The 25,367-nt window shown below is 51.0% G+C and overlaps 1 protein-coding gene across 7 annotated transcripts; it reads left to right on the top strand.

Annotated features, from left to right (window-relative positions):
- The first annotated feature begins 476 nt into the window (after positions 1-476).
- Dnai2 (dynein axonemal intermediate chain 2) lies at positions 477-24,980 on the top strand. 7 transcript variants are annotated; one of them, XM_063242234.1, is made up of 14 exons: positions 478-1,063; positions 2,531-2,606; positions 4,600-4,790; positions 7,223-7,384; positions 8,435-8,556; positions 10,198-10,340; positions 11,131-11,244; positions 15,837-15,976; positions 16,779-16,901; positions 19,989-20,212; positions 20,843-20,978; positions 21,550-21,696; positions 22,430-22,657; positions 24,307-24,980. In XM_063242234.1, exons 3-14 carry the CDS (start codon positions 4,608-4,610, stop codon positions 24,391-24,393), a joined length of 1,809 nt encoding a protein of 602 aa, XP_063098304.1. In that variant the 5' UTR covers positions 478-1,063; positions 2,531-2,606; positions 4,600-4,607; the 3' UTR covers positions 24,394-24,980. The 7 variants fall into 7 exon arrangements, with proteins under 7 accessions (XP_063098305.1, XP_063098304.1, XP_013002517.1 ...); XM_063242233.1 differs by lacking the exon at positions 478-1,063 and adding an exon at positions 1,158-2,073; XM_063242235.1 differs by lacking the exon at positions 2,531-2,606 and having other exon boundaries at positions 477-1,063.
- The last annotated feature ends 387 nt before the right edge of the window (positions 24,981-25,367 follow it).

Raw genomic sequence — 25,367 nt, 5'->3', positions numbered from 1 at the left:
CTCCATGAATTCAAAGCCATCCTGGGCTATCCAGTGAGTTTAAGGCCAGCCTGCACTACATAGCAAGACTTTGCCTCAAGAAAAGTTTTTTTTTTAAAGATGCTACCAAAAAATAAAAATAATAGGGGCTGGGGATTTAGCTCAGCGGCATAAGCGCCTGCCTTGCAAGCAGGCAGTCGTGAGTTTGATCCCCGGTACCGATAAAAAGGAAAAAAAAAAAAAAGAGTTAAAAAAATAAAAATAATAATAAAAAAAGATGCTACCAAGTGAATAAAAAAGCAACCCACAGAAAAGGAGCAGATATTTGTAATCTGCTATGGTATTAATGTTCCTAATGCATGGACAACTCCTTAGACTCAACAATGAAAAAGAACCCAATTCAAAAATAAGTAAAAACTTTTATGTTTACAACAATTTTCATAAAATGGAAAAAGAAGTTCAGTAGTTTGTGACACAGCTGGAGGATATCCAGGGACAGGGCTGATCTCAGCAAAGACCTTCTGTTGCCAATTATGCTGTGATTGGGTGGAGAGCAGAGATAATGCGGGGTTTCCCCCTGTGAGGTCCTTGTGAACCCTCATCGCATTATGTGACCCGAAGCTGGCTTCCCTGAGCGTCTGATCAGGTCTGCCGGAAGGTCACCAACCAGCTGCTGCGGGCAGTAGTTGGCAGCGCGCTCCTGAGCGAGGGTGGGAGCCTGTAAAAAACCCCCGGCCCGTGGGAGAAAGGAGGCTGCAGTTTCCGTGCAACTTTTCCCACTTCTCACCTTCCCACTCCTACTTCTCCGCCCCGAGAGAATTGCCTCATCAGAGTCGTCACTTCCCGGAGCTGGTGGCGGGGAGGGATTGCAACCCCAAAGACCCATTACCGCCCTTTAGGAAGGAGATCCCGTCTACCGTCCGGTTTGCAGTCCCTGACCGCCGTGTGGAATGCCCGTCCCCTTTCCCTGCGGTTCACACCCATTTTCCAGCGCCGGATTACAACCCCGAATCCCACTCCCTGGACGACTGGTTCTTTGCCTGCCCGTGTCCGCTGACTTCACGCTGAACTGCGACCCTGTGCGGTGAGCGTAGAGCTGCCCTTCCGGCTCTGTCTTCAGCCTGGGGCTGAGCACTCCCCTAATTATCCTCTAAGGCCTGCCACATGTTAAAAAAAAAAAAAAAAAAAAAAAAAAAAAAAAAAAAGCCTGCCACTGTCCCGTCACTTTGCAGACAGGGAAAGTTAAGTCTTGGAGGAACAAAGTCACTTGCCCAAGGTCATATAGTAAGCAAATACCAATTGGGTTCACAGCTCCAAAAAACACTCAGCACTTTTCCTGGAGAAGCCACCCGGGACCTTAGACGTGCTTCTCTAACCCCAAATTTCCTTTGCTTAGCTTGCAGTATCTTATGTAATTGCCGTAGCCTGATGAGAAGTAATAGCTCATTCACAGATGCCTGTATTCAGCGAAAATCTGAACACACGTTTGCAATGTGCCAACCGTGCAGCTAAGCCGTGGAAATACCAAACCTTGCTCTCAGGGAGTTCCTGTCCCGGCGGCTAGGTTGTATGCATTTATCATACACCGTGCGGGGAATGTGGGGCGGGGCGATTGCACCAAGTACCTACATGGCCTGCGAGCATCCAAGCAGGCTGCACTTCGCCTCCCCCCGCCAGGACTCAGGGCTTCCCAAGCACTGACTGCTTTTCATGCACGGTCCTGGGACCTTGCCGGACGCAGATCTGTGGACGTGGATAAGCACCCTGGCAAAGCTCCGATGGATAACCACTCCCGGCATTTCACTAATTCGCTTAACTTTCCTCCCCTCCGCAGAGGTAGCCAGGAATCAGAGGTAGGACAGAGTCACGTGCTCCAGCCTCCCTCCGCGCAGCCTCCGTCCGGGTCACCCCATCCCAGGGGTTGCTAGGCAACCAGTCAACTGTGCGGTTGGAGGAGCTCAGGGGCCGGGAACTTGGCTTGGGTACTTCCCTTGGCGGAGCAGCAGGAGGAGCCGACCCAGCATAAGGAGAGGGCGCCGGGCGTCGTCCTCGCCTAAAGCGGAGCGTGGAGAGAGGAGGGGAGAGACGCCGGGGGTAAAAAGCACCAACGGGGCAACAACCTCTCGCGAGGGCTTCCTTTGGGCTTGGCTCTGTGGGATCGTGGATTCGGGCTCAGGTAGTTCTAGTGTCCTCTACCACGTCGGTCCTGGCTGCCCTGAGTGTGAACCTCTCAAGGGCTCTTTGGATCAGAACCTACTAGGGACGTGTAATTTGAATGCATCCTTTCAGGACTCCCTTACCTGGGAGCTGGCATTGCTGTGCCCCTTAGGGTATCACGGTGGAGATCAAACCTTTGATTTTGTTCCTCCAAACCCTGCACACTTCCCCCTTGAAACAAGCTCGGAGATCTCTTTCTCAATACGGGGACTGAACCCAGGACTCTCACAACTTTGTGTGTGTGTGTACAACAGTTGAACTCAGGACCTTGCAGGCAGTTGCGCCACTGGGCTACATCCCCAGCCCAACAACTACATTTTTTATTTTGAGACAGGATCTTGTTAAATTGCCCAAGTAGGATGTGAATTTGTGATCTCCCGCCTCAGCCTCCTAGACTGCAGGAATTACAGGTGTGTACCACCATGCCCCGCTAAATTTTGATACTTGGTGAAGGTTCTGATTTGGTGAAGGTTCTGATTTGATTCTTTCCACCAGATTCTGGTGTTTGCACTGGAGCATCCTGTTCTCTTTTTTTGTTTGTTTGGTTTTTTTTTGGGGGGGTGGTTTGGTTTTTTTTGTTTTCGAGACAGGATCTTACTATGTAGTTTAGACTGGCCTTAAGCTCACTATATAGCCCAGGCTGTCCTCAAACTGGATCCCCTGCATCGGACTCCCAAGTCCTGGGATTACAGGTGTGCCCCATCTTGCTGGCTGCAGCATTGTGTTCTGTGTGTCCATTGCTGTCTGGTGTTTACTATGTTCTGCATGCCTTGAGGTGTCTAGGTTTACATGCAGAGGGCGATCCCCTGCCCCTCGCCAGACTCCCAGGCAGCAGTAACACTCTTTATGCCCTCCCCCATCCTGGGCAGGGCCTCTGCTCAGCCCCTGCCTGCTCAGCCCGGGTAACACTCCTGAGAGCCCCTTGGTTGACCTCACTATTCATCCCCAAGACCTGTCTGCTTGTGAGAAAAGAGCCTGCTCTGGGTTCTTGAATGAGCTGTTTTCCCGTCACTAGGCCACCCTTTAAATGTCCCCTCTGTCTGGCTCCAGGCACAAGACAATGCCTCTGTTCTCACTCAGAGCTTGGCCTTGGGAACCACCAGGAAGAGGAGAGCAAAGCTGTTAAAAATCTGATCCGGAGGAGCTGGGGATTTAGCTCAGTGGCTTAAGTGCCTGCCTAGTAAGAGCAAGGTCATGAGTTTGATCCCCAGTACCAAAAAAAAAAAAAAAAAAAAAAAAAAAAAAAAAATCTGATCCGGGCTGGAGAAGCTGTTTCCCTCATTCCCATCAGCCTCCTCCATAGGCCTAGGCCCCAGTGGGCTGTCACAGCAATTGTCAGTGGGATGGTGGGGAGCAGCCCTAAACTGTCTGAGTCTAGCAGCCCAGCCCAGAGGTGAAGGTGCTTCTCAGTGGAAGAGGACGAGAAGGGAGACCAACTGGACAGCCCCTCTAGGTCCGTGTGGAGTGGACAGCTGTGTTTGTGCTTCTTTCCCTACGTCTATGGAGATCAAGGCCTCTTTGGGGGCCAGTGAAGGCCAATTTGTGGGATGTGTACTGTGTTTGAGTACCAACCCTGCAGCTGCCAGGGCATTTCACTCCACCTCTGAGCACCCATGGATGAGTCAGCTCTTGGAAGGACCGAGAGGCCCAGCCAAGGTCTTGCAGCTGGTGAGGGCAAGGCCAGAACTTGAGGTCAGGGTCCTGCCCAGTCTGTTTTCCAATTCCTGCTTTTCAAGACCTGGGCCACAAGGCAGAGGTTTTCCTAAAGGCCTGGATGTTGTGCCAATTGACATAGCTGCCCAGCTTTGTCCATTCTCAGGGTGACTCTCTTCTGTGTGTGACCGGGTGGTAGAGAGAGGAGAGATTCCTAGAGGGCTCTGCACAGAGTGATGAGGGTAGAGGTGTGGAGCCTAGAACTCTGGCACGGTTGAGCTTTTTGGACAGTTGGGTGCTTGGGTGGGGGATTCCAGAGGAGGCCTGGGGCTTCTCACCTGTGTTCTGTGTAGCTCAGATCTGGAGCGTGGTAGGGAACTCAGCCCAACATAATTGCCATCAATATTTCTTCCTGCCTCTCAAGAAACACCAATTCAGCAGAAGCTATCTGATGGGAAAGTCAGGCAGGTCACTTACCAGCTTCTGATGCTGAGTAAGTCATTTAGGGTACCTCTGAGTATCAAATTCCTTTAAAAAATGGTGATTTCACCTCATAAGGAAAGTGCAGGAACCAAGCAAAATAATTTTATGCTTAGCACATAGTCAGCACTCGGATGAGTCTTTAAAGTGGAGATGCAGCTTCTGGGTAAATTTCTACCCTTAAAACCTAGTCATCCCGGTGAGACCTGTGGAGAGGGGACAGGGCCAGGTGGGCCTGTCACCTCACATGCTACCTCTGCCCTGCAACAGCTGTCACCATGGAGATCGTCTACGTGTACCTTAAGAAGCGCAGCGAGTTTGGGAAGCAGTGTAACTTCTCAGACCGCCCGGCTGACCTAAACATCGACATCCTGCCCAACCCTGAGCTGGCCGCGCAGTTCGTGGAGCGGAACCCAGTGGACACGGGCACCCAGTGCTCGGTCAGCATGTCAGAGCACGAGGTGGGCTCCTTGCCCAGGCCCAGCTGGCCAGGGTGTGGTAGGGCTGGTGGGCAGCAGGAGCAGGTAATGGGGCTGGGTGCCCTGCCCCCCTGAAAGCCACGTGGTAGACCAGCCAGGGCTGGGAGTTAAAGGGGGGACCCACCCCAAGTCCACTGCAATGCTATACTCCAGAGAAGGTAGAGATGAAGCCAGGAGTTCTTCCTCCCGAGGGTTCTAGCCTCACGTGTGAGACTCCTCCTGGAGTTACAGGGGCCTTTGCAATACCAGGGAGAAGTACAAGGAGTGATCAAAAATACAGTGAATTGTTCAGTTTTAAAAATTTATTACAGTAAAAGATGTGTTATCATTAGGGCTCCTTAAAACACTCCCTCCAGCTTTAAACACACGTATCCCATCATTCTTGCCATGTTTTTGTTTGTTTGTTTGTTTGCTTTTGTTTTTTGATTTTTTTGAGGCAGGGTCTCACTATGTATTGTAGGTCAGGCTGGCCTTGAATTCAGTATGTAGCCCAGACTGGCCTCCAGCTCCAGAGAGCCTTATGCCTCAGCCTCCCAAATGCTGGGATTACAGGCACCACACCCAGCTATTGGCACTTTATAAGGCGGTTTTGGAAGTATTCTTTCATGGGTATGTTTATGAGGTGTGATTTAAAACAAAAACAAAAACATGGTGAATGCTTCTGTTCAGTGCCATCCAACAAAAACGCATCACCATGCATCCTTATCACTGGATCTGGCATGGTACAACTACCTAACCCGGGTCTTCCCCAAAGCCAAAACCAACGTGAGCGGTAAATGTTTTAAACTGATGGAGGACATCAAGGAAACCCCGATAGCACCACTACAGACATAAACGAGGATCCCAGAATTACTTCAGAAAGGAGCCAGAATGGTGGAATACGTGTGTTCAAAGCCAGGACCATCTTGAGGCGGATTATGGTGGTGTGTCTTGTACTGTAGGAAAATCTTTAAGCATTTAACATTCCCTGTATTTTTCAATCATACCTCATGTTTTGGGGAGAGCAAGGCTTTATGGCTATCGGCAGCTATTCAGCTCGAGAAAGGACAGCATGCCCTGGAGAATTCCTAGGGCAGGTTCGGGCTCCAGGATAAAACAACTGAGGGCCCTGTCCCCGTGAGCCAAGGACCAGGTTAAGGAACCTCTGAGAGAAAATTTGACAGATTCAATGAACCCATTTCCTGTCACACGAAATCACTGAGAGAAACTGACACTTGATTTAGCCAAAACAGAGCCCACAGTTGCAGGCAGATGGGTGGATCGGGTGATTTGAGGCTCAGATTCCCGCCTTGCTCCCCTAGCCTATTCCTGTCTGTGGAAGGTATCCCACCATGACCACAAGGAAAATGGCAGCCACACTGGCTCTTCCGTCACGGTTCTGCTGCCTTTGGGCAAGTGGGTTTAAAGATGGAAAGGAATGCTGGGTGTGGTGGCCCACAGGCCTGGGCTCCCAGCTATTAGGAGGCAGAGGCGGGAGGGTTGCGGGGTGAGGCCACTGGGCTGCACAGTGAGCCCCGTCCCAAAGAAGACATGAGGAAGGACTTCCATGTGGGGTAATGACAATTTTGGAACCAGGTAGGGGTAATGCTTGGATGATATTGTGTGTGGTAATGCCACCAAATCATACGCTTTGAAATGTTTAAAATGGTAAAAATAAAAATAACCTTTTTTTTGGTGCTGGGGATTGAACTCACAACCTTGCATTTGCCAGGCAGGCACTTATGCTGCTGAGCTAAGTCCCAGGCCCAAAATAACCATTTTCGAAGTGGGGAAAGTAGGAAGGTGGCCAAGTGGCAGGTTCAGTGGATCCAGCTGTACCCTGGGTGGCACTATTTTATTTTACTTTATTTTTCACATTGAGCTTTTATCTCCAGCCCTTTTTTACTGTATATTTTGGAATTGTTTTTTGGCACAGGGACTCGAACTTAGGCACTTGAGCTTGCCAGGCAGGCGCTGTGCTGCTGAGCTACATCCCCAACCCCTGTGCTGTGTATTTTGGGAGAGGGTCTCACTAGTTTGCCCAGGTTGGCCTTGAACTTATCAAAGTGCTGGCAGGTTTGTGTCACCACACCTATCCTGGGTTGCTTGCAATGATGTGACATTATTATTAATGAAAGGGCAGAATCACGCCCTTTCATTTCTTGGAATCTCATAGAACCCAGCTTTGGCCTCTGAGAGCCTTTAGGATCCAAGAACAGTCAGAACTGGGGCTTCCCTGACCTCCAGGTTCAACTGCAGAGCAGTTAGCTCCACAAGGTGGTGCTGCGAGGCTGCTGTGACCAGCTGAGGCCCAAATATTCTCTGCTTTGTGGCTCAGGCCAGGGCTTTTCATGAGCCCATCCTGGTTGGCAGAAGGGGCTGGCTGCTTATACCAGGACAGACATTTCCTTACCCATCGGACGGGCTGTGTTTAGGCCAACACAGAGCGGTTCGAGATGGAGAGCCGGGGTGTTAACCACGTGGAGGGGGGCTGGCCCAAGGACGTGAACCCCCTGGAGCTGGAGCAGACAATTCGCTTCCGGAAGAAAGTGGAGAAGGATGAGAACTATATCAATGCCATCATGCAGCTTGGCTTGGTGAGTCTGCCTCCTTGTCACTTGGGGTCCCCCAGAGCGTGCCACACCCCAGCTGGCCCAGCGTGGCCTCCCGTGGCTAAGAGGGGAAGGAGACTGACCACAGCCACACAGGTCCGTAGCTGAACACTGCTCAGTATGAGATTAAAAGGTGGGAAGTCCCCCGGGCAAAGGAAACCCCAAAAGAGTCCTCCCTGGCAGCCAACAGTGACCACTCCTGCTTCAAAGTTTGCACTGAGCTCTGGGTCTCTGCCAGGCCCAGGAGAGACAATAACAGTGAGCCTCATGGCCTTCCTGCCCCAAAGAGTCAAGTCAAAAGCAAATGCTGAGGCGTGGCCACATCACAGGAAAGGAGAGAAATACTGTCAGCAAAGGGGGACTTGCCTCCCTCATCAGGAGAGTGTTTCTCCCGGTGCAGAGATTGGAGAGCACTTCCTACAAGAGATGGCCCTGGGCCAGTCTTTCCTTGCTGGATCTCGAATAAAAGGCGAGTCGTGTAGTCCCATAGGGCCAGTGTCTGCGGACCAGGAAGCAGGACCCAAGTGCTGTCATACGCAGGGGTTAATAATTCTGCTTGACTCCTACAATATTTTTCAGACTTTTTTCAAGAGCGATTTTCCTAGTCACCTCCCTGCTTTGTGAAATCTGAATCTCATGGCTATACTGTATAACTATTGATGTGATATATATATATAATATGTATATTATATATATATATATATATATATATATATATATATATAAATGAGGCTTTGTATAGGTTATTATCTTATCTTCAAAACTGAGTTGAAAGTGCATGGGCTGTGGGCTGGGCATGTAGCCCAGTGGTGGGATGCTTGCCTAGCCTGAGTTCTGTCCCTAGCTCTTGGAAGAAAGGGAGAGAAGAAGGGAAGAAGGAAAAAAGGAAGGAAGGAAATGCGTGGCCTGTATAGAATGGATGTGCCCACTGGGTATCACTTGTTCCTCCCGGACTCCATCCAAGCCCTGCTCAGTCTGAAGGGCCTCTCTTTGTTCTGAAGAGCTTTTGATCTGTGTCTCCCCCACTGCCCCCAGATCATGGAGCACTGTATCAAGCAGAATAACGCCATAGACATCTACCAGGAGTATTTCGATGATGAAGAAGAGGTGGAGGTGACCGAAGAGGCCTCTTCAGCTAAAACCATCAATGTTTTCAGGTAGTTCCGTAGCGAGCAGGTGTTTGGGCAACTGTCAGCCTCCAAACGGACCCCTTGCTCGCACTCCAGGCTGGGAGGACTGTGTGCTCTGTGTCCAGGCGTGACAAGAGGCAGAGCAGTAAGAACTCGGTGCTCAGCAAAGTGGGCTCTACCCCTGCAGGGTGTGGAGCTTCCAGGGGTGAGACTGTGAGTGATCTCTAGGTGTATATAGTAGCGTCACTTCCTGCAGGGTATAGGATGCATGGCAGACGCTGAGACCCAGCATCACGGTGGGCAGACAGGCTGCCATCTTGCATTCTTGGCTGGAGATCAGAGCTAATCTCCTCCCTCCCTTTTTCAACATTAATAGATTACAGTTTTTAAGGTAGTTTTAGGCACACAGAAAAATTGAGCACAAAGTACCGAGAGTTCTGCATTGCCCGCCCCTTCTCTCGCCCCAACACACAGATCCCCTGTTAGGAGCACCCCCACTAGACAGACATGGACACACCCTCACCACCAGGAGTCCACATTTCCAGGAGGCTCACTACCAGGGTGGTCCAGTCTGTGGTTTGGGACGACTGTGTCATGACAAGTACCCACCATGATAGTGTCACACGGAGTGTTTCACTGCCTTAAAGATCCTCTGTGCTCTCCTGTTCCTCCCTCCCTCTCCCAGCCAGCCCTTGGCAATGGCTGGCCTTTTCATCATCTCCAAGTTTTCCCTTTTCCAGATGTCATATAGCAGAATCCTACAGCCTGTGGTCTTTCCAGCCTGCCTTCTTTCATTTTATAATAGGCGCTCATGTTTCTTTTAAGCATCTTTTCAGGGCTTCATAGCTGGTGACTCTTGGTGTTGAACGATGGTCCATTATCTGGACATACCAGGATTTATGCACTCAGCCACTGAGAAGTGTCTTGGTTGCTTCCAGGTTTTGGCAGTTATGAATAAAGCTGCTATAAATATTCATGTGTATGGACGGAAGTTGTTAAATCATTCCAGGAAACAAGGAGGGCAGTGGCTGGTTGCCATCCGCTTTTTATTCTAATCATCACAGAAGATCAAGTGCTGGCTCAAAATTTTCCTTTTTTATGATGTTAAGGATCGAAACCAGGGCTTTCACACCAAGCTACATGCTAGGTCTTTTTTAAAATTTAATTTCATTTTCTTACTGGTACATGCTTGCAGTGCATAATGATATATTACATGATCACAGTATAGGGGAGTCCGCACATGTATTTAACACATCTTAATTCTTTTTAGAATTTTTGTTTTGAGACAGGGCCTCACTAAATCACCGAATTACCTAAACTGGCTCAAATTTGCAATCCTCCTACCTCAGCCTCCCAGAGTGCTGGGATGTTAGGCATGCACCACCCACCCAGCTTCCAAACTTTCAGCAGTTTAAAGTGTTAAACTGGAACTTAATTTGCTGTTTCCATTATTTTAATGCTTATTATTATCTTCTAATTATGACTGGTGAGACTGGTTTTTCATTTATGGGAGTCTTATCAACTTTGTTTAAAAAGTAGATTTCCCTGAGTGAAGGTGATTACTTAAATGAATTTGAACATTTTAGAGACAAAAGCCTAATGAACAAGGGATTAGGGGAGCCCCACCTCCAGACTCCTGCCTCCAGACTCCTTGCTCTTCCCTTAAAGGGATCCTCAGGAAATCAGACGGACAGCCACACACCTCTCCTGGCACCCGGATGGCAACCGGAAGTTGGCAGTGGCGTACTCTTGCTTGGATTTTCAGCGGGCACCTGTGGGCATGAGCCATGAGTCTTACATCTGGGACCTGGGTGAGAAGCAGCGGGGTCCTGCCGGCCACCGAGGGCTGAGGAGTAAAGGAAGGCGGATTCTCCTTTCTTTCCCTCTCTCTTCTCTCCTGCCTGCCTGCAACCCTTGGGATCGAACCCAGGGCCTCAGACGCGCTCAGCAAGTGCTGTATCGCTGAGCGCATACACCCAGCATCCCCAGTTTCTGAGTCTTGATCTGGAGCACTAAGACCGGGGTCTGTGGGATCCCAACTTGAGGCCCCTCAGAGCATAACAGAATGATGCGGACTAGAAGGGGCCCATGTGGGAGGGAGGGGAACCCATGCCCTGGCCCTCCTTTCCTGCCGCTTGCCTGTAACCTGGAGCTGGCAGGGGTGGTGTGTCCATCTGTGGGCACAGACCGCGGTGCACAGGGCAGAACAGCGCCCCAGCCTCCCCTTCACTGCTACAGGGAGTGGATGGCACTGAGCTGAGCGCTGGCACCTTACTCTCTCACTCAGCTCTCTTATCACAGCCCCAGAGTGGACACCAAGGTGGACACCAGCAGAGCCCGTAGGTCCCGGACCTGGTTAGAGGAAGTCACTGAAAAGCTGACTCATGTAAAAACCTTTGGGTCTAAACCTTTCACTCTGAACCTGGGATCAGAGTTGCACACCCCCCCAAAATAAAGCCATCAGCCAAGATTCAGGTGTAAGGACCTGCGCCCCGGGGAAGACCAAAGGGTCTTCCATCCCTGCTGGTTAAGAGTTAAGCTGACTGGCCTGGTCTTTTTCTGTCCAGGCCTGATGGGGTCATTTTTCCCCCTGCTTTATAGAAAACCCCAATAGGCCTGAAATGGCCCTGAAGCCATCTTCTCCGCTGGTGACGTTGGAGTATAACCCCAAAGATTCGCACGTGATCCTGGGGGGCTGCTACAATGGGCAGATAGGTAAGGGGGATCCCAGTGCTCACCCAGTTGCCAGATCAATGCAGTGGACCTTCCTGCCGCTGACCACCCTGGTGCCTGTGCATCTGCTGGCACTCAGACCTGCAGCTGTGCCCATGCAAGTAAGTCTAACACTAGCTCAAAATAAGAAGTTCTGAAAACTGTAGTTCAAGTGGAAGCAAGGCCCACGCATTTGGGGACAGCCGTAGAGATGAAGCCACCGTGGAGTCCCGCGCTGGGAAAGGCATGGGGACACCTCCATGGTGCTGGTGGGTGACGCTGGCCTCAGAGGAGGAGCTGGAAAGAGGCCCCTTTCTGTTTTATTGCAAGAGTTTGTGAAGAATTTGAATTCTTTTAGGGTTTGGAAGAATTCATCAGTAAAACCATCTGGTCCCAGGCCTTTCTTTCTTTTTTCCTTTTTCTTTCTTTCTTTCTTTCTTTCTTTCTTTCTTTCTTTCTTTCTTTCTTTCCTTTTCAGACCCCTGGGATTGAACCCAGGGGTCTCTATCACTGAAATACGTCCCCAGCCCTTTCAATTTATTTTCTTGAGCCCAAATGTCACTCATGCCCAGGCTGGCCTCTCACTTGCCATCCTCCTGCCTCGGCGTCCTGAGTAACTGGACTTACACATCACCTATGCCTGACCTGGACTTTTCTTTGTGGCAAGTTTTAGAATTACTAACTGTATATCTTCACTCACTATCAGTCTCTTCAGATTTTCTGTTTATCCTGAAGCTATTGTGGTAGTTTCTGTCTTCTAGGGACTTTTCCATTTCATTCAGATTTCATAATCTGTGACATATACTGGCTCGTGATATTCCTTTATAATCATTTTCATTTCTGCAAAGTTGGTAGTCATGTCTTCTATTTCGTTCCTGGTTTTAGTAATCTGAACCTTCTCTTTTTCTCCCTCCCCTCCTTTTGTCAGCCTAGCTAGACGTTTTTCAACTTTGTTTCAAGAACCAACTTTTGACTTTATTTTTTTTCTCAGACTTTTAAAATTTTTCAGTTTCCTTTATTTTCCACTCTAATCGTTATTATTTTTTCCTTCTCTATCCTTGGGGTTTAATATGCTCTTCTATTTCTCACTTCTTAAAGTAAAAGGTTAAGACAGTGTTTTTGTTTAGTTTGGTTTTTCATCTTTGTGGCCCCGAGGCTCAAGCCCAGGGCCTCGTACGTCCGAGGCCAGAGCTCTGCCGCCGAGCTGCAGCCCTGCCCTTGTCCTCTGTGGGTTTGTTTTTGTTTTGTTTAGTATAGAGATTCACGGCCATGAATTTCCCCGCCGTGCTGCTTTAGCTGCACCCGTACCTTTTAAGTTGTCATTTTTTACGTTTGCTTATTCTAAAGTATTTCTGGCTTCCCTTCTGCTTTATTCTTTGACCCGTGGGCTCATAAGAATGTGTTTGCTCATTTTCCAGCTATTTGGGCATTTTCCAATTTTCTTTTAGTTACTGATTTCAAGTTTTATTCCATTTGCTCAGAAAAGTTACATGATTTCAGTCACCTCGCATATGTCAGGCTTCTCTGGTGGCTTGGCACACCGTCCCTCCTGGAGAGTGACCCTCCTGTCCCCCTGAGAAGGACAGAGAACCTGTGCCATCTGCTGACAGGCAGGACATTCATTCTGCAGCTGCTTTCTCCTGAGTGTGACCCAGTGTTGGGCAGCGATATCCCCGGCCCCGGCTGGTAGCCTCCAGTGGCCCGGCTTCTCCAAGCCCCTGTGGGGGTCTCCAGCTGGCCCTCAGAGGCTTTTTGGTCAGCCCGCCGCTTGCCCCCCTTGTCACCCACAGCCTCGGCTGCACATTGTGCTTTGGCCTTTGCACTGAGCAAACTCAGAGTCAAGCCGGACTCTGAGGAGCTTTCCAGGAGCTGCCAGGCAGCTCAGGTAATGGCAGGTTTCTGGTCATGGGACTTTGAACGAGCTCTGTCAGCTCCTTTTGCTCCTTCCTGTGGCTGCCAGGCTACACCAGGCTGTTACTTTTCTTTTCCATATGCTTCCTTTTTCAGTACTAGGGGTCAAACGCGGTCTCTTCACATTGAACTCCACTCCCAGCCTTCTAAAATTTATCTGTATATTTTCTTTGGGTTTTTTGAGTCAGCATCTCACTATGGAGCTCAGGTTGGCCTTGAACCTAACCCACAATGGCCTTGAACTCATAATGATCTTCCTGCTTTAACCCGATGAGTGCTGGGGTTGTAGGTGTGTGTGACTGTGTTTAGTTTCAACCCTTTATTTTGTTTTACTTTGAGGCGGGGTCTTACTAAATCACTAGATTACCCAGGCTAGACTCAAATTTGCAGTCCTTCTGCCTCAGCCTCCTAGACTCCTGGGATTATGGGTGTGCATCCTGCAGGGCTGGGATGTCATTTTTCTAGACTACCATGAAACTGGAAAGCGTACATTTTAACTAGGGCAAGTTGAAATGCCACAAGGGTCGTTGTTCTTAACAAGATCCAATTTGGGGGCTGGGGATTTAGCTCAGTGGCATAAGTGCCTGCCTTGCAAGCAGGCAGTCGTGAGTTCGATCCCTGATACCAGTAAAAACGAAAAAGCCAAAAAAAAAAAAAAAAAAAAAGATCCAATTTGATTCTTATTTTTCTTGAATAACTCTCCCGCCTGCTCTGAGCTTTTGGCTAATTTCTAGAATTCTGAAAAAAATTGATTCTGCCCGTTTTTACCAGTTTTCTCATTGTTATGATAGAGAATCTGGGGAAGTTCTCTGAACTGAACTGTTCTGCCAGGGTTTCAACTTTTCTTGCTTAGCCCTTTCCTAATCAAAGATTGATGAAGAAAACAAATGACAGTTATTTCATTTCTCGAAGCTTTGAAATGGCTCATTTTGCAGCAGAATATTCCCAGAACAATTCTCAAGGGCCTGCTAATTTCTCAAACTCAGATACGTAATTCTCACTATTTTTGTTGATAGCCCACCTGGAAATTTTATTTTAAAAAATTCCTAGTGAAGCAGGGTGTGGTGGCACATACCTATAATCCCAGTCAGTACTCAAGGAGGCTGAGGCAGGAGGATCAATGAAAGTTCAAATCTAGTCAGGGCTACATAACGAGATTCTATCTCAAAAAAAAAAAAAAATTCCAATGAGATCAGAAGAAATCTGCCTGCCCTCCGTCCTCATAACATTCTCGATCCTCACAACACTGCAATACTTTAGGAACTGTCACGTTTCTGTTTCTAAGACAAAATACCTGGCACACACAAAGGAGGGAAGGTTTGTTTTGGCCCAGGACTGGCTGGTTCCAAGGCAGAAATATCATGGCAAAGCTGCTCAATCCATTGTAGCCAGGAAGCAGAGAGAAAGAAGGGACAGACAGGGAGCAGCCAAGGGCCACGTACCTTCCCCCGGCGACGTCCCCAAGCCCCACCAGACATGGGCAGAAGTCTTCTCTACTGGCCCCGCTGTCCCGTGCGCCAACCCGGTCTAACACAGACCACCTGTCCCAGGCGCGTCCACCTTTACCTGCTCTCCTACTTCCCTTCGTCTCGGGAGTAGGAGCCAGGACAGTTGAGAGCTTCACAGGAGCTCTCGGTGGCCAGGCTGCCGCTGGGCCTTCCCAGGCCCCATCTCCTTCCCAGGCTGGAAGCCTTCTTCCAGGGGAGCTCTCAGGCTGGGGACGAGACACACTCCTGTACATTTTTCTGCCGGATGACCTGGGTGCCAGCACCCTCGGGTCCCCGAGCACCTGTGCTAGGATTTATTCAGGAGTCAGCTGCACTCACAGCTGGTCACTGCTCGCAGTGGCTTTCCCTGCGACTCATAGCAGCGGGGCTCTTGGCCTTGCTGCTGTAGGAAGGGGTCCCAGACCGGGCACCGGAGACCAGCGGGTCCCATGCTGGAGCGTGCGCTACCAAGCAGAGCAAGCTGAGCCAAGAAAATGCCATGCACTTGAGGGGTGTCAGGTCAAAGCTTACAAAGCAAGTGCTTCTGTTTCACAAAAGCAGCCTTGCAGGAAAGGGCTGTGCCTGAGAGGGGAGCCCCACCCCCCCACCCCCATCCCCGTATACCCGGGGGAAAAGGGAGAGGTCGCACTTAGAGCAGATCACGGGCCAGGGTCAGGCTCCTGCTGCGGACCTTTCTGGAAGCAGAAAACGTTCAGAGGAGAAAAGGGAGGGAGTTGGTGCTGCGGGCAGGTTCACTTCAGTGTCCTTGCCTCAAGGGGCCTTTTTTCAGGCTTTTCCCTGCAACAGAGCCTCACCTGTCCCCTCTGCCTGGCTGCCTGCAGCCCGAGGGTCACCCTCCGCTTGGCCTCTGTATCTCCCACTGCAGTAGCAATCGCAGGCCGGGCTGTGCTTGCCTGCTCCCTCCGCCCTCTCAGTGGACAGAGCCTGACCTGTTCCCAGCAGCTTCCCCAGGATCCGGGGTGACACTGAGCACAGGATGGGGGGTAATGGAGGAATGAGGCTTGCTCTTTGGGAGTCTTTCTCGAGATCCCTTGGGAGCTAGTTTAAATTTAATCCTACTGTGAAAATCTGCACACTTTCCACAGCCAGAGAAGCAACATCCCTTCCATCCCTGTTTCCGATTCAAGGGAACAAAGCCAAGCCCCTTTCACCTCCCCTTGTCTCCTTCCCCATCAGCCTGCTGGGACACCCGGAAGGGCAGCCTGGTGGCAGAGCTGTCCACCATCGAGTTCAGCCATCGAGACCCTGTGTACGGCTCCATCTGGCTGCAGTCAAAGACAGGCACCGAGTGCTTCTCGGCTTCCACGGACGGGCAGGTACCACCTGGCCAGGCCCCTGAGGGCAGAGAGGGCTTGTATGTTCCCTGGTTCTCTCAGCATTGCTGTGGGAAGGTTTCTTTTTACATTTCATTTTTACATTAACAGTGGATAAATCATGCATGTGGAACAAAACTTCAGAGTTCAGAAGGACGGCAGTGAAATGCCCTCCTCACCTCTCTGTCTAACCTCCCTGCTTCCACCTGGGCGGGGGGCCAGACCCCTACCTCCACCTCCAGGTGTCTCTGCCTATTCTTCCTGCCTATTTGAGCATACATGTGTCTCTCTTCTGTCCTCTTTTTTTGTACGCTCTGCACTTGATGTGTTCATGTAGCGTATTTCAGAGGCAGTTTCTCGTTCCATAAACACTACCCAGTGCCTGCTAAGGACTGGAGGGTATGGGCACATCATAATTTATCTCAATAGTTTTTATCAGAAATGCATTTGCCTGTAGATTACTGCATACGCACGCAGGAGCATCTACAGCTTCATTCCTGCAGTAGGCTCTTGAGATCACAGTGTGTATCTTCTTTTCACATTTCTAGATAGTTCTACCTATGGGAAGCTGGAAGGATCCAGACTCTGGGGTTGGCACCTGGTGATTTGGGTTTATTAAGGTCAAAGCGAGTTCCCGGCATCCAGGCTTCGGGCAAATGGACAGGTGCTGATGGTCCGCCAGGCTTGGGACCCGTGGCCCCCAGCAGTAATTCTTGAAATGTGTTTCTTCGCATAGGTGGATGAGGGACAAAAGCCAGAGGAGCAGAGGGACCTCGAGGTCTCAGAGTCACCTGCTTCCTCCTAGGTCATGTGGTGGGACATTCGCAAGATAAGTGAGCCCACTGAGGTGGTGATCCTGGACATCACCAAGAAGGAACAGCTGGAAAGCGCCTTAGGGGCCATCTCCCTGGAGTTCGAGCCTACCTTGGTGAGTGTTTTCTGCTCTCCTTTCCTCAGCTTTCCTTGGGAGGGTAAGGACGGACCATGGCTCAATATGGCCTGAGGCTCCAGGCCCACCCAGAGAGAGGCCCTTTCTCCGTCTGGGGGGGGTCTTCACAGCACCATCCAGCAGGGGGCAGCAGAGCTCCTTGTGGAAGGAAGCCATTGGCATCCGCCGCCTGTCACTGGACTAGTGGCCTGCTAAAGAGTAGACAGATTAGAAGGAGAACCTTGAGCAGTACCCCAACTACCTGTGCTTCACATGGGGTCCAGGGCTGGTCACTTCCCTTCCCATGAGGAAGAAAGAAGGTGTTGAGGAGGGAAAGGAGAGCTGGGGAGGCTCCTTGGGAAATCAAGGCACAGGCATGGACTCAGTACCTAATAAAGCAATCTCCATGTCGGGCAATAATGTTAGTGTGTCAGAGGAGAGAAGTTCTAGAAGCAGCAAATGAAACTCCCTCTGTAATGCAAGACAAGAGAATGACTTTTCCAGCTGATTCTTGACTTGGACTGGATCCTGGTTTATGTTATTGAAGTCGTGGCTGGGTCCCCAACTGGGGGTGTTGCTTGTTGCCTTAGGGTCTTAGGGTCATGTGATATCATTGCTAGGACGCTGGGAGCCCGAACCTGAGTGTCCTCATCAGAGGATGGGGGATGAATGCTTGTGGTAATGCAGTTGATCCCTGACCTTGGCCAAGGCTCTGGATGGTGGGGAGAGGAGCTCAGAAAAGCATTTCTAGCCTGCATGTTATCGCAGGCCATGTGGTAGATGTAATGAGTCTTCACTGCTCCAAACATGTTGCTTACCGAGGGACCCTTCTCGGTTCCTTACCGAGATGGCCCCTAAGGCGTTTTCCAGCTGTTCCTTCTTGGTGATGTCCAGGATCACCACCTTCACTGCTCCAAATGTGTTGTCTGTATGCTGGACATTTTTAGATACCACGGCACAAGCCTGTGCCATCATGCATGCCCACTACATGACACGGGGACATGCTATTGTCCCCACTTTCCAGATGACTAGGATGAGTGCCAGGGAGGCTAAGTTATGTGCCCCAGCACAGGATGAAGCTGGACTCAAACCCCTACCCTCTGAGCTGTTCCCAGCCATGTGCATCTGTATGGCTCTCCTCCCAGAAAAGTTTGCATGCAGGCACTGAGAGGCCTGGTCTGGTCTCTTCGTTTGCCTCTGACACACAACTTCATAGTTTATTTGTGCTTGCCCTTCCTTCCTTCCCTCCTCCCTTTCTCTCTCCTGCCTTCTTCCCTCCCTTCTCCCCTGTATGTGGGACAGAGGATGGAACCCAGGGCCTGGGCGTCCTCAGCAAGTGCTTTACCACTGAGCTACATCTCTGGCTTGCATATATTTTTAAAGCTTTCACTTCAAACATGCAAAAATTACCACTTTAGGCCCAGGGATAAAACTCAGTGGTGCAAACACTTGCCTGGCAAGCACAAGGCCCTGAGTTCAATTTCTGGTACCAAAAACAAAAACAAGACAAAATGACAATTGCCATTTTAACCACTTTGACGAGTTCAATTCAGTAGTGTTCAGTGTGTTCACATTGTTATGCAAACATCACTACCATCATCTCCAGAATTTTGTGTGCGTGTGAACTCAGGGTCTCTACACTGAACTACATGCCCAGCCCTTTTTAAATTTTTTAATTTTTATTGTGAGACAGAGTCTTGCTAAACCAGGCTGGGCTCAGACTTGCAAATCCTCCTGCCTTAGCCCTCCCAGAGTACTGAGAAGAGAGGTGTGCAATGCCTGACTCAGAACATGTTGCATCTTCCAGAACTGAAGCCTTCTAAGCAATAGTTCCCATCATCCTCTACCCTCACCTGGTCTACTTTCCATTTCTTTGAATCTGGCTATTTTAGGAACCTGTGATAAATGGAATTACAGTATATTTGTCTTTTTTGTGACTGGTTTACTGCACTTTGCATAATACCCTTAAGGTTTATCCATACTAGAGCATGTGTAAAAAATTCTCTTTGTTGTGAAAGCTTAATGCTGTTCCGTTATGCACGGAGACCGCGCTATGTTTACCCATGCATTTGTCTGGGGCACCTGGGTTGCTTCTACCTCTTGGCTATAACGGCTAATTCTGCTATGAACATGGGTGTACACTGTGGCCCAATTTTGCAAGGACTTTTGGAAGGGCTGTGGCACTTCCTAGGCTAGTGTTCTCAAGGCCTTATGTCCTCTCCCAGAGAGGGGTAGAGTGTGGGGGAATCAGGAGGGCCTGGAGTTCTCAAGCCACGTTTCAAGTAATCCACAAATTTATTTCAAGCCCCTACTCAGACCAGGTACTGTTCCAAAGAGACAAATGTCCCTGCCCTCAAGAAGCTTGACTTCTAGTTGTGGGATGCACAGTAAACACAGTAAGTGCCTACACCAGGAGCTGGAAAGAGCTGTGATAACCAAAACAAAGAGCAGAATAGGGTGGCTTGGGAACCGTGGGTTGCTTCGAGTGGGCAGAGCAACCGGGGGAGGCAAGATGTGAGCAAAGCCCTGAAGGCAGTGAGAAGTCATGGAACAGGTGGCTGAGGGGGAAGCGGTCCAGGCTAGGGCACCACCACAGCGCATCCCGAGGCAGCGTGTGCCTGCATGCTTGAAGCTGTTGCAGATACCACCAGGCACCTAGGCTGAGGGTTCTCCAGAGCCTTCTTGGGTAATTACTATGCATCTAATCTTTCTTGCTGAAGGCCTTAGCCCTATCAGTTCTTCCACCTGAGTTCTTTGTAGGCTGTGCTGGGGCTAATGTCACTGCTAAGCCAGATTAGACTCTGCCTGCCTTCTAAGTGACCAAGTCCACACCGAATTTGGATGCCGTGTGAAGGGGCTCTTGGTATCCTCCGGGAGACCAAAAGAACCAGGAAGGCGAGTCTCCAAAGCAGGGAGTCTTTTGAGGCTGGGAAGAGTGGGGACAGCTCTTTTGCAGAGGTACAGTCTGAGCAGAGCTTAGCACAGCGGTCTGCTTGCACTGCCGACCCCTGAGCCAGCTGCTGATTACATCAGCCAAGCCCAGAGTTGGTGCTTCGTGGCACCTTCCATCGTGTCCACCCTCCACAGCCAACCAAGTTCATGGTGGGCACTGAGCAGGGCATTGTCATCTCCTGCAACCGCAAAGCCAAGACAGCAGCTGAGAAGATCGTGTGCACTTTCTCGGGCCACCATGGCCCCATCTATGCCCTTCAGAGAAACCCTTTCTACCCGAAGAACTTCCTGACTGTTGGGGACTGGACAGCACGCATCTGGTCTGAGGACAGCCGGGAGTCATCCATCATGTGGACCAAGTAAGGGAAGGACAGGGATGGGGACTGGGGACAGGAGGGAAAGGCACAGAGATGGCCAGCTTAGAGCCTCTGTAGGTCCATCTGTAAAATTTAACAAGGAAAATATAGGGCCCCTAGTTAAATTTGAATTTCAGGAAAAATAATGAAAAATTTTAGTATAAGTATGTCCCATGCAATATCTGGGATATACTTATACTAAAAATTATTTATTGTTCATAAAAATCTCCAGAGTTTCTTTGATACTGATCACTTTTTCCGCAGCTGTCTACACAGTTGCAAAGGAGGCTGGGAAATGTAGTCTCTGGTGTGACCGCTGTATCTATAATTATACCACTGTGGGATGAGATTTTATGGAAAATTCAGTCCCTACCACGTGCATGTGTGCATGCTTGGCTGCACTTGCATGCACACACAAATGTGTGTGTGTGTCTAATGTTCGGTATTCATGGAGTGTTAAGGAAATCCACACCAAACCAAGTAGGAAGTGTACCCCACTCTGATAGCAGAGTTATACACTTTCCCAGACACCCCTTCCTGCGATTGCTTCCATGTGTCCAGGGGCACCACATCCAGAGCCCTAAGGAAGCTAAACATAAGGAAGAGTATGACCTGAGAAATGGGGTCTCACAGGTACCACATGGCTTACCTTACGGATGGTGCCTGGAGCCCTGTGAGGCCAGCAGTGTTCTTTACCACCAAGATGGACGGGACCCTGGACATCTGGGACTTTGTGTTCAAGCAGTCTGACCCTGCCCTCAGCCTGAAGGTCATGTGCACCGCCTGCCCGTAGGAGTGTGGTGCTAGGTGTGAGTGTGGCGAGGTGTGTGCATGTGTGCTGCACTGTGCTTGGCCACATGTGTCAGGGCCTCTCCAGGTAATTCACATGCTGGCCGACTGCAGCTCCTGCCTTGAGTGCCTGGGCTTCTGCAGAGTCAAGGGGTCTTGGCAGCCTGGTAATATGGCAGAATCACCCCAGGGAAATTCAAACAGAAAAGAAAGCAGATGCCCAGCCTCCCCTGCCCCCAGGTGTATCCCTCTGGGCCTTAGACAGGAGTTTGGGGAGTTGTCCCTTAAGCCCGAGCTCCTATTGGCAAAGCCATGGCAGGGGCCGTGGCGGGCCATGAGGCTTGGGGTTCCACAGATGGGTGGACTGGACTGAAAGAGCTGGGTGAGGCTGGGGCCTAGACAGCCAGTCTCTGAGTTTGACCTTCAACCTGTTGGGCATGGGGGTGTGATGAGGGGGTGCTTAGACAAGGTGAAGGGGCTAAGTCTCCCCAGATGCCAGCAGATGACAAACATGACTTTCCCCTACCTGGTCTCCTTGGGCCATCTAACAGGTGTGTGACGAGGCCCTCTTCTGCCTCCGAGTGCAAGACAATGGCTGTCTCATTGCTTGTGGCTCCCAGAACGGGACGACCACCCTGCTAGAGGTCTCTAGTGGGCTCTCCACCCTCCAGAGGAATGAGAGGAACATAGCTTCTTCTGTAAGTACTGGCACCAAAGCAGGGACCATGCTGCACATGTCCTGACCTGGCCCCGTCTCAGAGCAGCCTGGCCAGGTAGAAACACAGGTCCCCTCCCTTCCTCCTCCTGGGAATGGGCGCACAGGTTGATGGGGCCATGGGGTGTCCTGAAGTACAGGCTCTATGGATGGGTGTTAGCAGAGTTCACCTGCCCTCACTCGGTACTCTGCAGCCCAGTGGCCCTAGGTGAGTCACTGTTTCGCCCTAGGCTTTGATTTTCCAGCAGCAAATCAAGTGGTTTCAAACAACAAAAATTTTTTTGGACCAGAACCATTCAAAGATGTCAATGGGGAAACCTGCCCTGGGGAGGGGGCACTGAGGCCCATGCCATATCCTGCCACCCTCCCCAGGAGCCCTGGTGCATACCTCCCAGTACCTGGTGCTGAGGTCTGGGAGAGCTTCTTGTCCCTGCCTGAGATGGGTGTTTTCACCCCTGTGCTGGCCCTTGTCGAGCCCAGGGCCACCGTGTTGTGTAACCACAAAGGTACTCTCCACTGCGTGGTCCATGTGCTCGCACTTTGGAATGGAGTAACTTGGCGTCCTGGCTCCAGCCTCTGATGCCAGTATCCAGCCTTCCCTTCTTGACACCAGCCCTGCATGCAGACCTCTTTGAGTAGGGCCGGGAGGAGTGAGGAGTGGCCCAGCCTGGCCCTGTGCTGGAGTCACTCACTGCCTTTGTCCCACTGTGGCGCAGATGTTTGAGCGGGAGACCCGGCGGGAGAAGATCCTGGAGGCCAGGCAGAAGGAGATGCGGCTAAAGGAGAAAGGGAAGGCGGAGGGCAAGGACGATGACCAGAGGGACGAGGAGCTGGCCACGAACCTGGAGGAGATGGTCGCCCAGGCCGAGAAGGAGTTCTTTGACATTGTCTTCACAGAGCTGAAGAAGAAGGAGGTGGAGGCCATGGCGAAGAAAACAAAACCTGTAGGAGCCTTAGCGGGCTGGGTGGGCTGAGGGCTAGGAGCTGGGAGGGCACATGGAGCCAGTGTGGTCGCTGGCAGGCCTCCCAGGCATCCTCATTCAAGTGGGAGGACTTAGCTCGCTGCCTCTCAGCAGAGTCAGACTGCTCAAGGGCAGGTGCCCAGGGAGGACAGGGCCATGGCGTTTGCCTGTGTGCCTCCTTCTCAGTTCCCAGCCTGGGCTCAGGAGTGTCACTGTGCTTAGCCCCTCTGCCCGTGCTCCTGGCTCAGCAGCGCTCTCTGGCTACACCAATGGGGGCCAGAACTCTTCAATTTGCAGTTCCTCACTTCCCATCTGGAAAATGAGGAGATCAAACTGCGCTGATGGTGTCTGTCACCTTCTGGGCCCTTTTCTATCCTAAAGAGCAGAGAAAGAAAAAGACCTTGTCCTTCTGTGTCATTATCCTTAGCTGTGTGCAGATAAGGTACCAAAACAGAGCTGGGTAGGGTGGTTCATCCTGTCATCCCAGCACTTTAGGAGGCTGAAGCAGGAGGACTGCAGGTTGGATCCCAGCCTGGGCACCTTAAAAAGGGCTGAGATGCAGCTTAAAGATCATCCTGTCAGGGAAATGAGCAGCTGGGGCATTCCAGGACTGGCTGCATAATGAGGAGGGGGTACAAAATAAAAATGTGGGCTCTGTTTTAAAACTTAGAATTCCAAGATGAGGACAGCACAGCTTACATCAAGTGCATGCGCTTCTAAGCACTGGCCCTGGATGGCCTCATGGGACAGTCCCCTGTGAAGCCACCCTGCTTTGGGGATGAGCAACAAGGACTGTTGTAGGTCACTGATGGGGGTGAGGGAACCAGAGAAGATCACGTATTTCCCCTGGTGATCCGCTCCCCATCTCCCTTTGGCTCTAAGGACAGATGTGGTTTTGTGGTGCTGTCTGCATTCGGAAGTACTAGGATGGCACTTTATTCCCACATTCTCTGAGCAGGACCAGTGGTGCAGAGGCCACACTAGCTAGAGTCGGGCTCAGGGCAGCCCCGGTTCCTCCCACACATCACTCCTCACCTGGCCATTCTTCAAGCACTGTGCTTGGTGCCCTGCCTCCCAAAATGTGGTGCTCACAACAGCTGGGAGCTTTTTATCATTTTATTTTATTTTGCAGCACTGGGAATGGAACCCAGGACCTTGCACATGGTAGGCAAGTGCCGGACTGCTGAGATAGATCAGCTCAAACCTCCTAAATGAGGAAGCTGAGCCTCAGAAGATCTGGCCCTTGCCATCTGCCCCACACCTCCTCCTCCCCGGTGCAGCCGATTCGAAAGCATTCCTCATGCCCAGTGACTCTAGTCCTAGCCCTGTCCTGCAACATGTCATGTCTGCCATAGGGGTTAAGATGCCCAGGAGCCCAGGAGGAGCTGGCCCAAGGTCACCCAGTCTACACACAGCAGAGGCAGGACTGTCCAGTTCCCCAAGCCCTGCCCACCTTCTGCCCCGCTGGCACTGAGCATCCTCTGGGCCCTCACCAGCCAGGACTTGGTACCATCAGGGCACTTGGCTTTCCAGGCTTCAAGCAGCTGGCTACTTTCAGCTTGTGGGATTTGCACTGGGGAGTAAAGAAGCCCTGCCACTCACCAACACTCCCCTTGTTTTTTCCTCAACAGAAGAAAGCAAGTTTGGAGATGGATGAGGAAGTGGAGGGAGACTACACAGGGGAAGAAGAGGAGGTCAGTGACGAGAAGTCTGTCTAGGCTGGCCTTGGCTGCAGTGCTGTCCTTGACCGTCTCTCAAGTGCCTCCATGGTACTGCCCTGGTCATCCTGAGCTTTCCCTTAAAGCGTGATGCTGGGGACACATAGAGCACCGACTACCCCCACTTTCCAAGTCCCTGGCTCACACTGGAGCCCAGTCCTGTGCAACCCCCTCACAGAGAGGAAAGTGGCAAGCCTGATCCCTGTGTTGGCACCACCAAGAGCGCCACGATGGAGGGCCCTGCAGCCCTCAGTCCTGGTCCGGGCTGTCCCCTTGGCGTCCACTTCTCACGGGCTCCTCTGCCAGGCTCTTCCTCTGAAAGCTCGCAACCTCAACCCAGGCTTGGCCAGGCCACACAGGCCTCGAAGCCCTGCAAGGGGAAAAGGTTTTTCCTCCTCCCTTCCTACCCTTGTTATCCATCTGCAAATTGGGAGCAGCTAATGCATCCCTAGTGCCTTTCTGTGCAGCCACATCAGAGGCCTCCGAGCCTGTGCAAGCCCGCTGGGCCCGGATGCCTGGAGCAGAGGGGGTGCACCCACGTGCTTTTTGCTTTCTTCACCCTGGTTCCATTAAACAAATTAATAGCAGTGACGCCAGCAGTTCATGCTTGCTGTGCATCCTAGGTAAGAACTTTTCATGTTACCTCCTTCATGTCACTCTTTCACAAAGTCACTGGAAGCTTTGTGCTCTGACTGTCCTTTATTCTACAGAGGGGGATGTGGAAGTGCAGGAGAGTTGGTGAGGGGCAGGCAGGAGTGGGAGCCCACAGCGCTCACTTCCCGTCCTGCACAGCAGTCAAATGTGGCCCCCAGGAAAGTGGGGTCTGCACAAGACTCCTAGGATCTCCAAGGTGGGCAGTGGGCTGGGTTGCTGCTTCACAAGGTGCCCTGAAGCCATACATAGCTCAACAGAACAGTTCATAGGATTGAGGGCCGCTTAGAGCTAACTTTGCACCAGAAATCCCCCAACTCACT

This window comes from Cavia porcellus, unplaced genomic scaffold (assembly GCF_034190915.1).
Source record: "Cavia porcellus strain 051 isolate PalLab524CR breed Dunkin Hartley unplaced genomic scaffold, mCavPor4.1 scaffold_32, whole genome shotgun sequence".
Lineage (NCBI taxonomy): Eukaryota > Metazoa > Chordata > Mammalia > Rodentia > Caviidae > Cavia > Cavia porcellus.
The sequence above is the reverse complement of the archived record's forward strand: the minus strand, read 5'-3'. Positions and strand labels throughout refer to the sequence as shown.

Bases quoted from the DNA above. Each gene is read 5' to 3' on its own strand.
- Dnai2 (XM_063242235.1), top strand. From the start codon at position 4,608: ATGGAGATCGTCTACGTGTACCTTAAGAAGCGCAGCGAGTTTGGGAAG. The intron at 10,341-11,130 runs GTGAGAAGCAGC...CCTGCTTTATAG, and splicing joins GTCTTACATCTGGGACCTGG to AAAACCCCAATAGGCCTGAA. The intron at 22,658-24,306 runs GTAGGAGCCTTA...TTTCCTCAACAG, and splicing joins TGGCGAAGAAAACAAAACCT to AAGAAAGCAAGTTTGGAGAT.